A 16,563-nucleotide genomic window follows, 5' to 3' on the forward strand; every position below is an offset into this window, starting at 1 on the left:
CGGGTAAAATTGCCCATTTTTATAGCCTGATGATTAGTTGTTATCTGAGGTTTTGTTTGTCCTTTGCTAGAAAGCCTGTGCATAAAAAGGGAATCAGAAGTAGAAAGAGACAGTGAAGTGTGAATTAATATTTCACAGTTTGTATATGTATATCTAAAATTAAAGCTGTGTTTTGCTGTATTATTTGAGGGACAGTATGATAGAAAGAGTTTAAAGGGCAGTTAAATAACCCAGTATTTCAGTTATCAAATATATAATCAGGTAAAAACACCTTACATTTTTTATAAGTACTTGGACAAGGTAAGATTATGAATACAATGCATCTTGGTGTAAATATATTTAATTGATGCTTGATATATTAAGATAGTATTGAGAAATCAAGTTTGTTTCAGATTAGATAAGCTTCATACTCAATTTAATTCTTAAATATGGGACTTTCTGAATCTGAGCTATTTCATTTTCATTTTACCAAATCATGTTTTAAAAATCATCTTTGGCCAGGGTACAAAAGACTCCTATTTTCAATTAACCTCTAGAAAAATAGGAAGTTGGGCTTGGCTCAAGGATAGGGCAGTAGCCTTGAACTGAAGAGCTCAGAGACAGTTCCCAGGACTAGTTCAAGCCCCATGACCCACAAAAACAACAACAAAAATCATCTTTGGTCATTGAAATAAGTCTTTCTCAACCCATTACATTGTAATACTCTTAAGTGCAGTGTAATACATCACTTCTTTTTTGGCATAGGTGTAGTAAAAAGTAGAAAGGTTTAACAGCTGTGAGTTTTTAAAATTTCTTAAGTATATTGTCAGTTAATTTTATGAGGAAAGAATATAATTAATGTTTGTGCTAATTATATTAAGTGAATTGAATTAGGAGTCAAGTGCCAATGTCCAGCATATCTGGAATATAATAGTCGTGTCACTTTGCTTGCACTTCCAAGATACTGTGTGGTCACTGTGCATCTGCTTTAGTCTCAACTTCTGTGTTCTTTTTGGGAAGTCATAGACTTACCAATATTTGACCTGCCCCTCTTTGAGAGTTCATACTAGGCTCTTATCCTGACAACTGTGCAGAATCTTATTACTTCTTGGATGTGACTCTGTCAGGTCCTTAATTGGTTTAATGGAAAGCAAGACATGAAATGTGAATGTCCATTATAATGTACCTTTTTTTATATGTTACTCTGTTTTATTCTACTGCCAATTTCTTAATCTCTAATTTATTCCCTGGAATATTTCCATTTGTAGATCACCAGAAAATATAAACATGATCATACAGCTGAGAAACACATAATATTTGTTCCTAAATAGGGCATTTTTATGATATTTCATGCTATAGGTTCAGATATTAATCAAATAAAAACAAAAAAATGATAAAATAATAGTATCAAGTAGCCAGGGGCCTAATAGCCATAAGATATCTTTGTTTAATTAATAGAAAAATTCCTACTAGTACTCAGTGCTGGTGATTATTTAATGAAGTGAAACCTCCAGGAATATCTGGAATGGTGTGAATCAGAACAGAATTTATGTAGCACCATTTATTTAGTCAGGTTTCTATTATTGTTCTTCAAAAAATAGACATGGCTTATGAGCCATAGATGTGATGCATCTCATTTTCAACCCTAATAGTTTCAAAAAGCAATCCTTAAGGAATTTTCAACTTGCTCTGATTGCCTATTTGTCATAATGGTACTTGTTTTTCTGGTGTTAATGAATTGAATCCAGGGCCTTGCATGTGCTAGGCAAGCATTATACCATGGAGCAACATTCTACCCATGGAGCAACATCCTACCCCTTATAGTAGTACTTTTATTAAACAAGAAAGTTACGTAATGACAATAATGATCCGTTCTGAGGAGAGGTAGAGAAATGAGCAGTGAAGTCATGAAGGAGTGTACTTGTATGTATAATGTTTACTGAATACATGTTGGTTATGTGTATATGTTTCTCTTTCTTGAAATAGTTCATAATTTTCAAACAGAATTCACTGACTAATTTGAAAGTCAAAACTTTAAAACATATGTGTACTTTTTTCAAAGTAGTTGAAAAATAAATACGTGGAAAAACTTCTTTATTTTCTATAGTGTGTAACATTATAGAACTGGACTAAGATTTAATTCATGAACTAACTGTAAAGTACTTTTAATTCTTCAGTAAAGACACACACACACATATACACACGTGTGTGTATATGTGTGTGTGTGTGTGTGTGTGTATATATATATATATATATATATAATTTTGTTTTTTTGGTGGATCATGGGGCTTGAACTAAATTAGGCCTGAGTGCTGTCCTTGTGCTCTTCAGTTCAAGGTTACCGTCCTTCCCCCTGGGCCTGGGCGCTGTCCCTGAGCTCTTCAGGTCAAGGCTACCATCCTACCCTTGAGCCAAGCCCCATTTTGAACCTTGATCCTCAGATCTCAGCCTCCTGAGTAGCTAAGAGTGAGCCACCGCACCCTGCTGTGAAGACATATATTTTTAAAATCCATATTTTAAAAATGAAGAGTTTGGCTGATAACCATTGGCTTACACCTGTAACCCCTTGTTAATCAAGTAGGTTGAGATCTCAGGACCATGGTTCAAAGCTAGCCTAGGCAGGGAAATGTATAAGACTCTCATCTCTATTAAACCAGCAAAGAGTTGGTGGAGTGTCAGCCTTGAGCAAGACTAAGGGACAATATCCAGTACAGATATGATAGATAGATAGATAGATAGATAGATAGATAGATAGATAGATAGATAGATATTTTGTAATTATACTTTTCAATATTTTCTAATAAAATTAATTATTTTAATTACTTTATAATATTTTGCTTTTTAGTTGTTATTGATTTTTTTGGTTGGTCGTGGGACTTGAACTCTGAACATGAGTATTGTCTCTGAGCTTTTAAGCTCAAGGCTACCTCCCTAACCCTTGAGTCATAGTGCCACTTCTGGGTTTTCTGATGATTAATTGGAGATAAGAGTCTCACAGATTTTTTTAGTGCCCTGGCTGCCTTTAAACCACGATTCTCAGATCTCAACCTGCTGAGTATCTTGGATTATAGGTGTGAACAACTGTACCTGCTTAGTTATTTTTTCTTTGTGATAAAGTATAAAATAGAAAATACTTTTATAGATAAGATACTATTGTTTATATTTTATGAATTTTTCTTGAAAGAGACTTTTTCCCTGGAATCTTTTTTTTTTGCATTTTACTTAAGATTTTGAATTATCATTTCTCTGTTGTCAAATATTTAAAAAGTGTTTCATAACTACATATTTCCTGTGACCAAATGTAATGGACTAGTGAATTAGATTAATCTTAGGTCTTTTAATTCCAACATTGTTTGGATACATAATGATTAATCCAGATGGTACCTATATTGTGTCCCAGTACTGGCACAAGAAAATGCTTTGAAATTTATTCAGATTTTATTTTAATCCACTGTCCTTGTTGTTTTCATTCTTGTATTTCAGGGAAAGGTGGCACAGACTGCATGTATGTCAGCTTGTAAGCATTTAGCCACATCCTTGATGCAACTTTTGCTGGAAGCTGAAGTAAGGCAGCTCACTTTGGGAGCATTACAGCAGTTCAACCTGGATGTCAGTGAATGTGAACGTAAGACAATGAACCATCTCTTTGCTCTTCTAGCTTAAATACCCTCCAGTGTGAAAAAGATGTTTAGGTCTATGGTGACCTTGCTCCTAACGATGACAAGAAATTTCTGGATGAGAGATCATTTATAGGCTATTTATTTATAGGGCCTATTAGTGAGCTAATTTGTGTGCCCGAAATGGCCTAGACCCATATTTAGAACCAAGAAGATCCCTGACTATAGAAAAACTGACAAGCTCTACAGGGATATAAGGCAGGTATTCATTTAACGCACACCATCAAATACTTGTTTGATCTGGAGAAACCAGAAAAATGTAATTCTAAACTACTTTCTTTTATTTTAAGGCTTGCTATAGCTTATCTGCAAATTCTTATTCTAAAGAACAGAATAGTGTCCACATTTATTAGTCTTCAGGAATCTTTTTCTGTTATGGTGAACAAAACTTTAGACAAAATGGCTTAAAATGTAGGCTTTGTTAGTTGTTTTGTGACATCATTTTGACATTGGGCTCCTTTGTTTCTTCCCTGCTATATTTAGAGCATTGTTTTTCATTCTTATATGTATTACATTCAGAAAATAGCTATATTCAAAACACTAAAACCTGAGTATCTTTACTTCCATCATAAATAAAATGCTACTAGGGCATAGACAAAATATTAACGAGAACACTTGTCGTTGTGTATACCTGTGGTGGGACACATCTGTAATGCTAGCTACATAGAAAGCATAGTTAGGAAGATTGAAGGCCAGCCTCAGTCATAAACACTAGACACTATTTGACAAATAACTAAAAGGAAAAAGAAATACTGTTCCCTGGCAAGCTTGAAGTCCTGAGTTCAAACCCTACCACTGACAGACTGAAAGAGTTTATTCTTTAATATCACAGCTATCGCCCACACATTTTTGATATGTTGTTTTTAATTTTTAGTTAGTATTTTTAGATTAGTGTTATATTTTCTTCTTTAATCTTTTTGGTTATTTGAGATTGTGTTGTTTACTTCCCAGACATTTAGAAATTTTTTAATACATACTCTCTTTTTCTATTTTTCTGACTTACTTTTTGTGGTCAGAGACCATATTTTGTATAACTTTAATTATGATAAATTTGCTTTATGGCCTAGACTTGTTTTTATGACCCATAAATTTCTTTTTTTGTATGTATTTTTATTGTTGTTATAAAGGAAAGGTGATGTATGGAAAAGTTACAGTTACATAAGTCAGGTAAAGAGTACATTTCTTTTTGGACAATCATCCTTCCTTTGTCTCTCTCAGTTTTTCCTCTCGTGTCTCTGCCTATAAGTTGAATAGTTCATTTTCAACTCACTAAACATAATGAGTACCAGTGTTGCATTTGTTTACCCTTGTTCCATTATTTCTGTGTCCCCGCCCCTTACTTGTTTATATGACCATAAATTTTTTTTTTACCATTTTAGCAAATGTTTCATTTGCATATATCTTCTGTTGTGGCTATGTGGTCAAGTGGGCAAAGCTGACCAATAGCACTATTCAGACCTTCTATATTGTTACTGATTTCCTCTGTTCACTCTACTACTTTTGAGAATAATTGAAATCTCCATTTATGTTCATTGATTTGAATTGTTTAGCTTCATTTCTATTAGGCTTATTTATTTTAAAGCCCTATAAATATATACATGCACACATAGGCACACATAGAACTTTAAATCATCATGATATCTTGACAACATTATTGTTATGTAATAGTCCTCTTCATCCCTAAAAATTAACTTCCCTTGTGTTATTTCTATATAGTCCTGCCTCAATTTCATATTTTGTTTTTCACATAATATCTTTTCTATTTTAACAGAAATCTTTTAAAAGCATAATTAGGGCTATATTTTCAGATCTCGAAAGATTCAGGAGGATTATAAGTTTGAGGCCACCTTGGACTACAGTGAGACTGTCTCAAAAACAACAACAAATATATACACAGCACATAATTTTCTAGTCTTGCTTTTCAGTTCAATATGACAATCTGATTTTTTAGATGGGTTGTTCTGAGCCTTTGTATTTGATGTAATTTCTAGTATGATTGAGGTTTCATTGTACCCTTGTTTTCTACCTTGTTTGTTCCATGTTTCCTTTTTCATGGTTTTCTTTTAGATTAATCAAGGATTTTTTTATTGTATGTGATTTATGTAGCTTTAACTTTGCAATTTGATTACTACTGGATCTGTAATGTACATCTTTTATTTCACCAGAAATATCTTAAATAATATTATACCATTTTGCATTAATGAAGTATACTTCTTATGGAAGTATAACTTTTTTCCCTCTTCCTTGTTCTTTGGGCTGTTATAATATATATTATACTAGTCACGTTTCTTGTAAATATGTCCAGAAGTGACTTAAAGCCTATTTTGTAATTACTCATTATTGACTATATCCCCATTCATCTGACATTCATGTAGATGTACATTCTCATCTGATATCATCTTTGTTTTGTTAGGAACCTCCTTCAATGTATATCATAATGCAATTCTACTTGTTAAATGTCAAAATTATTTTTCTGACTGTATTCTTATTTTTCCTTTCTTTTGGAAAGGTACTTTCATTGGACAAAGAATTTTAAGATAATTGTTTTTTTTTCCTTTGAGTATTTTGAGGGTTTCTCTTTTAAATTATGTTTTTATTATCTTTAAGTAGTTGTACAGAGGTAGTTTTATAAATGAGCTTATAAACACAATGCATCTTGATGGATTTCTTTATAATGGTTCATCACTGTTTTTCAGCAATTTCTTTTTGGTCTGCTCTGTGTGTGTGTGTGTGTGTGTGTGTGTGTGTGTTTTCAGGTTAAATATAGAATTTATTGAGTGGGGATACTTTTCATAAGATTTTAATCAGTGTTTTAATCCTTATATCTTAAGTAAATTTTTCTCTTTTTTTTCCCTGGAAGTCCCTTTACAGCTATATTTTTAGACCCTGTCATATCATCTCCTAGTTACTGTTGGTTTTTTCTATGTACTTTGTTTTGAGTAGCAGAAGAAACCACATCTTCAAGTTCTTTGAACTCAGAGACTATAAAAGGTTTCTTGTTTGAAAAAGAAAAATCAAGCTCTTACTATATATATTGCCAAACTTCCAATGCTTTCTCGCTGTATGCACTAAGAAGTCAATAGGTTTTTTGTTAATATATAAGCAGAGAGTAATAGGTTCTATGGTTAGATATAATCTATTGCTAATTTATTTAAATTAATTTTTTAAAGTATCATGCAGTTATCTTCTCATGGTGCTCATTTTCTTTACCTTGTGACATATGGAACTTTACTATAGTAGCTATTTATTTTTTCTTTTTTTGGCATTCATGGGACTTGAACTCTGGGTTTGGAAGCTGTCCTTGAGCTCTTCAGTTCAAGGCTACCACCCTACCCATGGAACTACAGCACCACCTCCAGTTTTCTAGTGGTTAATTGGAGGTAGGAGTCTCACGGACTTTAATGTGTGGGCTGGCTTTGAACCACTATCCTCAGAGCTCAGCCTCCAGAGTAGCTAGGATTACAGGCCTGAGCCACCAATTCCCGGTAGCAGCTGTTTTTTTTAATATTTAATTGTATTGTCAAGGTGATGTACAGAGGGGTTACAGTTACATACATAACGTAACGAGTGCATTTCTTGTTAAACATTGTTACCCTCACCCCTGTTTAGCTCACACTTCCCTCTCTCCAGTCCTCCCTCACCCCATAGTTGCAGATATTTTAAGAGTTGTGTTCTATCATTGTTGGGTCTAATGTATTTTTCAGGTTTATTTCCACGATTTAGTTTTGCTTCTGGTTGTGGGTCATATTTTCCTATGTATTTGCATTTTTTGCCTTTGTTTTTCCATTTTGGACACTTAAAATGTTGACTATTCAATGTTGCATTTTACTGTGTCCTTTTCATATTGTTAGATTTTTGTATGCATTTAACTTACTTGGAATTAATTGGATACATTTGAAGGTGTTGTTTACCTTATAACAGATCTTTAGCAGCCTTTTATCTAGGACTCATAAAACCTCAGTGCCAAAGTAAAGCCCTTTGGAGTATTCTGCCCAATGTACTAGATATCTAGGTATCTTTCAACTCTCACTAGTGGAAACACCATGTGCCCGAACCTGTAAGAGCTGAGAGTACTCTATTTGTTTTCATGGTTCTAAACTTAGCCTTATGAAATTTCTTCCCATACAGGCACATACATATTAATAAGCCATCAAATATCCCATGGCATCCCTTCTGTATTTTTCTTTGTGTTTAGTTTTACAGAATCATCTTCTTTGGTACTCAGTCCTACAAATGCTCTTTGTCTCCTAAATCAGTAACACAGCTACATTCTAGATTTTGTCTCTTTTTCTGCTTCATATTATAACCTAGAAAAATCTCTGCAAAATATTTCCTGTTTTGTTGTCTGTCTCACAGGACCACAGTCTTCGGATTGCCTCTGTCCAAAGTCTAAAATCTATCTTTTCAATGTCATGTTGGAGTTCCTAGATATTTACCATTGAAAAGAATACTCTAGGGCCAGGAGTTTGGCCTAGCGGTAGAGTGCTTGCCTAGCATGCACGAAGAGCCGGATTCAATTCCTTGGCACCACCTACATAGAAAAAATAAGCCAGAAGTGGTGCTGAAGCTCAAGTGGTAGAGCTCTAGCCTTGAGAAAGTCCAAGGACAGTGCTCAGGCCCTGAGCTCAAGCCCAGGACTGGCAAAAAAAAAAAAAGAAAAAGAAAAAAGAATACTCTAGGATGGTTAATAGCAGAATCGAGTATCTTTTCAATGCTTTTTAAAGATTTTTTTCTCATTACAGAGAATAATAAGGGAAAGTTAAAAGTGTAAAAATGACCACACAATACTGTCACCACTTAGAAATAGGCAAAATTTCAGAGGTTTTTCTTTAGGCAGGGTAAAACACCTTAATAATAAAACAGCTTCTAAAAGCAGTCTACCAGATTCCTTGCATCTAATTAGCTGCCATAGTCTCACATTCCCATGTTTTAACCAGTCATTTACTAGGAGAAAGAAAACAGTGATTGTCTTGATGAATTTTAAAAGTAGACTGCTATTACTGAATATAGCGGTATCCTTTTCTGAGGTGAGGAAGTAGTACTTTCTGTTACAAAGAAACAGAACAAGGCTATCTAATGGGTATAGACAGGTATTAAATGGTAATGGTAAAGCAATAAGATCTGCTGAATAACTGAAAATGACTGTGATTACATGACTGCATTTTTTTTATAAAGCTAAGATGAAGTGGGATGAAATTATGCCCCTTGAACAAGAATGATTATCTGAGAACAGTAAAGAGAGACAAAAATGCCCATCTTACCGCCTAATTCTGAAGCGTATTTTATTTAAAAGAACAAACTTCTTGCCAGGTGCCAGTGGCTCACACCTGTAATCCTAGCTATGCAGGAGGTTAAAATCTGAGGATCAGTGTTTGAAGTCAGCCTAGGCAAGAAAGTCCCTGAGACTTCTATCTCCAGTTAACCACAAAACAAATACACAAACAAACAGACAACAACAAAAACAATGAATAAGAAAGCTGGGAGTAAAACTCTGGCTCAAGTGGCAGAATGGTAGCCTTGAGCAAAAAGGCCCAGGCACAATGTCTGGACCCTGAACTGAAGCTCCAGAACTGGCATTCCCGCCTCCACTCCCACCCCACTTACAAAGAACAAGATAAGCATCTGTAGGGAAAAGCTTTCAGTTAAGACTAAGAGACAGAGAGATCATTTAATGAATAAAAAGAAGCATACATGTGGACACATGTAACCATTTTAAAGGGGCCATTTAGAGAGAGCCATTTATTTTATGTTTATCTGAAAGGCCATTTGGTATTTGCAATAGCATTCAGACTTAACTTGAAGCTAACAGTTGAAGTGCTTGACAGTACTCCCAATAACAATTATATCTGCACTAAACATTATCTTTCCTATATATTGTAGAGCCACTTAGGTTCATTGATTTAGAATTTAATGTTTCACTTCTGATTGGCAGTAATTTGTCTGTCAAGAAACTTTCTATGGACATTTCTTTTACATCAAAAGAAAGAACTCTATTCTGTCTTTTCCCTATACCACCCACCTCTTTTTTTTTTCTTTAAATGCTCAGTGGTCTATTAAAAAAAATGTTAAAGAAATGATACATAAAATTCAAGTAGCTATACAGAGGCGTACAAAAGCAGCCTCAAATGACAAGATAATTAATACTTGCATCTTTCTACCCAGTGGTATATATGAGGCATTTTTTTTCCCTTTTTGCCTGTGAGTCCTCAGAAGAACTGCATGAGTCCTGAAATAAATCAAATTCTGGACAAGATAGAATGTGAATGTACCTTGAACATGTGCTTGGGAAGCTGGGGTTGCCACTTGTGCAGAGGGTTCTATGTAATCTACCTTAAGCTTGCTACATTTACATGGGGTCATTGAGAACATTGCTTTTTTACACTCAGCTTCACAGAATGGATTCCAGCCATCACTTACTTTTGGAGGGACTGCTTGCAAATTATTTAGCCCTTTACAGTCCCATTGATACAATAGGATGATAGTAGTTACTAATATTATAGATAAAATCTGAATTAAGTAAAATGATTCACAAGAGCCGGACACAGTGGCTCTCACCTGTAATACTAGTTACTCAGGAGGCTGAAATATGGGAATAAGGTTCAAAGCCATCTGGGGCACAAAAGGTCTTGAGATTCTTATCTCCAATTAACCTCTAGAAAACGGGAAGTGGGGCTTGGCTCAAGGGTAGGGCAGTAGCCATAAGTTGAAGAGCTCAGGGACAATGCCCAGGCCCAGAGTCCAAGCCCCAGGATGGCCAACAACAAAAAAATTCACAAAAGCATTTATTTCGTTGACTGTTAGTGCCTTGTTCTGTTATCATTCCATAGTCAAAGCAGTAGTAGCAGGTACCAACTATCCAGCAACTTTCAGCAAGCCTGTTGCAGGCTATTAGAACTTTTATCTATCGTTTAAGAATGTTAAGTTTGAAACTATTCTTTAATTTGATATAAGAAATTTTTTACTTTGTAGTAGTTTTCTTTCTTGGTAAAACTTCTGTGTTTACTCTGAAATATATAATCCTAAACTGATAATTTTTTAACTTTCAGATTGATGCTTTTGTAAGAAATTAAACAGTTAGCTTAACTGTTCTATAAAGATGTAACTACTACAGGGCCGGGAGTTTAGCCTAGTGGTAGAGTGCTTGCCTACCATGCACAAAGACCCGGGTTCGATTCCTTGGTACAACGTACAGAGAAAAAAGCCAGAAGTGGTGCTGATGCTCAAGTGGTAGAGCTCTAGCTTTGAGATAGTCCAAGGAAAGTGCTCAGGCCCTGAGCCCAAGCCCAAGACTGGCCAAAAAAGAGAGAGAGAGAGAGAGAGAGAGAGAGAGAGAGAGAGAGAGAGAGAGAGAGAGAGAGAGAGAGAGAGAGAGAGAGAGAGAAGATGTAACTACTACAAAAGATATTATCTAACAAGAATGTTGTTGTTAGATAATTCTCACTGACAGGCTACCAATCCAAGTACCTTTAATGTAAAAAGTCACTTAAGAAGTGTGAAGAAATTATCCTTTTAAAAATTGATGGTGAACTGTAGGTTCTTTTACTTTGTGAGAAATTAATTTTATATCTTGATTTGTCTATATCATATACTTGATTTTGATTACTTAAAAATTAGGAAAACTGGGTTTTAATCACCTGCAGATCTTGATTGTTCAATATATATCATCTTGATTCAATCTTTAATGCAGTATGATATTCATTTTATTTTCAAAATTCCCTGAGTTTTCTTTTTACTATATTTGAAGAAATCTAGATTTATATTCCTACTCAATTTGTTATTATCATCAATTTAGTAATGTGTTCATTTATTTAACAAATACATGTGGTGATCCTACATTGCAGCATACTTTCCTGGACACTGGTAATTAAGTGGTTTATCATGAGGTGGGCACTGGTGGCTCATGCTGGTAAGCCTAGTAGTTTGGGAGAATAAGAACAGAAGGATTGCAATTTAAGGTTAGCCTGAGCAGAATTGTTTATAAGACTTCTCAAAAAAGTATAAAATAAGGGTGAAGGAATGACACAAGCACCAGCCAAGTAAGCACAGGGCTCTGAGTTCAAGCCCTAGTACCACAAAAAGGGGGGTTGTCATTCTTAAATTTGAAATGAGAAAGTAACTTTATTTGTACTTTCAAAGGAACTCTTGCATTTTTGTGAACCTTAGAGAATAGTATTTACAATAGTTAACAGCATGCTGTTGTACATAATAGAGATGCCTTGGGAATTTTAGATATATCTACATGAATCCATGGGAGTAAAAGAATCAACAATTCATTTAATTCCCTCTAAGTGATAAACTAGAAGTACTAACCCTTTTAATTTTTTGTAGTGTTGTTATAAAATCTAATGATGTAAAACAAGCAAAAGAAATGGAATTCATTTTTATTGTGATCATTTCTTTATCTATTTCCATCATTTGTTTTTTTTAATTTCTTTCTATATTCACTTTAGTGATGGGCTATCAAACCAAGTATGGCTTATAGTACTTTCAGTTTCAGTTATTTCCTCAGCTCCCTAAATTATTCAGAAGCTTATTACTTTAGAAATATAACAAAGCAAAAGCAAAGCATATGTTCTTTTAAGGAAACAGATAACTTTATCATTGCTCAGGACCCATGTATCTTGTTTGGTTTTTTGTTGTTGTTTTTGTTTTGTTTTGTTTTTCCAGTCCTGGGCTTGACCTTGGGTCAGTCCTTGGATTTTCTCATGGCTAGAACCCTACCACTTGAGCCACAGCACCACTTCTGGCTTTTTCTGTGTATGTGGTACTGAGGAATCGAACTGGATCTTCGTGCATGTAAGGCATGCACTCTACCTCTAGGCCTCACCATGTATCATTTGCATAGAAGTAGCTGAGTTTCTGCACAGAATGGAATTACTCAATTTTCTTAGTCTAGTTCTTTGGTGATTGGTTAAACTGTGCCTTGTTTACTTGGTAAAGGGCAAGGATCTCTGTAAAGTTCCATATTCCAATTCTTGTCATGATAACTTTCTCTCTACAAATCAGTAAACAAATACGGAGAGGCTTCCTAGGATTTTTGGCAAGCACATTCAAAGTAAATTCATGTTTGGTCTAGGCCTGCTTGTTATAAAATCATGACAGAATGTAATTTGTCACTTAGCCATCCTGATTGAAAGACTAGGTTTTTCTTTTTTCTTTCTTCCTGAAGAATTTCAGCTTAATGTCAGTACTGAAGCTCTCCTGAGAATTTTGAACATTTCTAGCTCTTTGTATATATTCACAAAAATTATTGACTGGCTGTGAGTCTCTTTGTGGTATAGTTGGCTCTTAGAGTACATCAATCAGGAAAACCTTAATAGGTTGCTTGTGGTCTTTCCATTGGGACTTGTAAACTAGGATTCTTCATTGAGAGATCCCATTGAATCTTTGGTTTCAGGTCCAAATAATTACTGCTTGAACTGTCCCTTCTTTGTACTTTCTTCAATACCTGAGCCCTGCTATCTTTGCTTTTGTAATTGTATGTAATACTTTTCCACATTCAGTCACTCCACAAGTCTCTTGGGGCTTTGGGCTCCAGGCATTCCCAATGTTAGGGAGAAAGAAGAAAGTAGAATTTTAAGGACTCTGAAAAGAGGTAGGAAAGCATATGTAACAGATTTACATTTCCAATCTTATTTTAAATACAACCAACCCACTGCTAAACCTAAGTCTGCTTCTCAACCAAGCAAACTATGACAGTGACTACTAGCTAGTGCATTCAATCAAGTGAGATGGCCCATAATAATTAAATTGTCAGTCAAAATTATCTTTAATCATCCTTGAGCAAGTAGTACAAAATGCTATCCACCCAGATTTCTCTGATTTTGCTGAAGTTCTGTAGAGATTGACTACATTTATTCTGTACATAATTCCTTCTTCCTTCTTATTTTGCTTTCACCTACAAGGCTTTTTTGTGTTTATATCACTGGCATAAAGCAATTTAGTAAGAGATGGAGCAAAGCATGACAGAATTTCTCTTCTCTGACCAGAGACCACAATGAAAGGCCTTCTAAAGAACATTACATGGATAGAAATTCCAAAGTTTCTCTCAGCACCTCTATTTTATCAAGGAAATATGGTGAGATTAAGAAGATGATTGAACTTTGAAATATCAGTTTATGCACTTGATTTTTAATCCACTCAACCTGCTGCAGGCAGAAAGGGAATCACTTCCAGGTTAATTATATGTAATTCTGTGTTTACTTCGATTCTCAAGCTGAGCATCATGGGAAGAATCAGAATTTGTTTTTATTTATAAGTTATTGCTAAAAAATGATCAAACTGCTTATATCTCTTAACCTCTTTAAATCATAAAATGACAACCTCATAGTCCTGCAAAGCTTCAATCTGAGTAGAGACCTATTGCCATGCTACTTACAGTGGTTGCTTAATTATGAGCTTAGCTGCCATGTTCAACATGCTGTTAAGATTTCCATCCTGGAATGAAGAAAAGTCTGTGTCTGCCTGTCTGCCTGTCTTCCTGTTTGCCTGTTTGTCCATCAGTCTCAAGCTTGAACTGAAGGCCTGGATAGTATCTCTGAGCTTTTTTGATCAAGAATAAATGTTCTGCCACTTGAACCATAGCTCCACTTCTGCCTCGTTATGGCTAATTAGAGAGAAAGAGTCTCATAGATTTTACTGTCTAGGCTAGCTTTGAACTCTAATCTTCAGAATTCCTGAATAGCTAGCCTTACAGGTTGGAGCCAGTGGCATCCAGTAAGGCTATATACTGTAATACTCTTTCGGTGAGGATTTGATTTTAACATAAATTTGAAGGGACACAAATGTTTAAACCATAAATACAAGAAACAAATATTAAAATTCATTCAAGAATAAAAGGATGCTCATTTTACTTACATATATTTCATAGTGTCTAATGAAAAGGTAATGCTAATTATTTAATTATTATACCTGCTGTGCTTAGTCTATGCCCTTTAGTAACTAGCATAATGTTTAACATGTAGTACTTGCTTGGTAAATATATGGAGATACACACACACACACACACACACACACACACACACACACACACACACACACACACACACACACACCCACGCACATGCACCAGTTCTAGAGCCTGAACTCAGGGTTAAGGCTCTGTCTCTGAGCCTCTCTGTGCTCAAGGCTAGCATTCTACTACTTGAGTGACCACTTCCTGCTGAAATATTTTAAATGATACATTTAGCAACCATTTAGTTTCAGGATCTCTTCATTTAGCTCTCAGATTGGGAGTTACTACAGGCAGGAAATATCTTAGATGGGTGTTATGCTACATGAATAGAAGGACAAATGGGTGAGAATGGAATCCAGGTAATATTCTTATCAAAGGAAGAAACTAGAAACAGTGGCACATTCTTTTGGTTTACAAAGGTTCTTGTTTCTTTTGGTCAGTACCAGTGAATTCTCACTATGTTATATATGTAATCCGGAGTTAAAATTCTAGATGGTAAAAACAGAATGTCCTTTAACATAAACATACTCAGTTCCTTTTTTTTTTTTTTTTGGCCAGTCCTGGGCTTGAGCTCAGGGTCTGAGCACTGTCCTTGAGCTTTCTCAAGGCTAGAGCTCTACCACTTGAGCCTCAGCACCACTTCCGGCTTTTTTCTCTGTATGTGGTACTGAGGAATCAAACCCAGGTCTTTGTGCATGCTAAGTAGGCCCAAACATAACTCAGTTCTTCTCAACCTCAGTTTACTCTTTTGTAAGAAATGAACTTATAATTGTGCCCATCTCATAGATTGATGATAACTAAATACTATTGTGAAAGGTAGATAGCTATCAACAGCCATCACAATGTTACTATTATTATCACTACAGTAAGAACTTGTCTGGGAGTTGTAAGTTCAGTTTTGCCAACAAATAGGTTTATAATCTTGGGTGTTCACTAAGGTACTGGGGCTTGGAGCTCTTCTTTTATAAAATGAGAAAATCAATCCAGATTATTTCTAAATTTCTATTTAATTCCAAAATACCAATATTTATTTAAAGAAGGCAGATTATATGGTTCTTTTCCCCTTATAGACACTCATTATAAGGATTAAAAGACATAATGTGGGGGAAATGTTTTATGCATTCAAATAAATAAATGTTTGAAAGGTCTAAATAAATACCCTTATTGAAGTTTTCAGTATAATTCTATATGAAGCCGTGTTCTCTAGGCAATTTATATTCAGAGTATGATGGATTTAGAACACAACTGTGGGACTGAGGGTGAACCAAGTCAGCAGTAAAACCCACTAGACACTATGTTAAAAATGAACTGTACAACTTGGGGGGAGTGAAGTTAGTACAGCAAAAACTGGGAGAGTCCGGGTTCGATTCCTCAGTACCACATATATAGAAAAAAAAAGCTGGAAGTGGTGCTGAGGCTCAAGTGGTAGAGCTCTAGCCTTGAGAAAGTCCAAGGACAGTGCTCAGGCCCTGAGCTCAAGCCCAGGACTGGCAAAAAAAAACAAAAAAAAAAAACCAAAAAAACAAAAATAAAAACAAAAAAAACTGGGAGAGAATGAAGCAGGGAGTGACACTGTTGAAAAGGAATTGTACATTATCTGAGGTATGTAACTTAACCCCTCTGTACATTACCTTTACAATAAAATTTTACAAATTACAGAAAGAAATTATATATCATCTAAGTACATTAAAGTATTAGGTTTGATGTCCATGGCTCATACCTGTAAATGTAATCCTACTTAGGAAGATGAGATCTAAAGATCATGGTTCGAAGTAGGCCTGTGCAGGAAAGTCTGAGACCCTTATCTCCAATTAGCCAGTAAAAATCTAAATGTAGATGTGTCTCAAGTGGTAGAATGACAGCCTTGAGCGAAAAAATCTCAAGGACAGTAATGCCCAAGCCCTGAGTAAGGAAAATACACTGCTTGAAGATGCAGATTTCTTAGGGATAGTT

At 35.1% G+C, this 16,563-nt stretch overlaps 1 protein-coding gene across 1 annotated transcript in view; it reads left to right on the forward strand.

Moving 5' to 3' along the window:
- Positions 1 to 16,563, forward strand: part of Exoc6b (exocyst complex component 6B) — a 457,316-nt gene that overhangs the window by 292,028 nt on the left and 148,725 nt on the right. The window contains exon 19 of the mRNA XM_090336705.1: positions 3,463 to 3,604. Coding sequence (XP_090192831.1) covers positions 3,463 to 3,604 — 142 coding nt within the window. The remainder of the gene's footprint in view (positions 1 to 3,462; positions 3,605 to 16,563) is intronic.

This window comes from Megascapheus bottae, chromosome 7 (assembly GCF_031878675.1).
Source record: "Megascapheus bottae isolate mThoBot1 chromosome 7, mThoBot2.hap1, whole genome shotgun sequence".
Classification (NCBI taxonomy): Eukaryota; Metazoa; Chordata; class Mammalia; order Rodentia; family Geomyidae; genus Megascapheus; species Megascapheus bottae.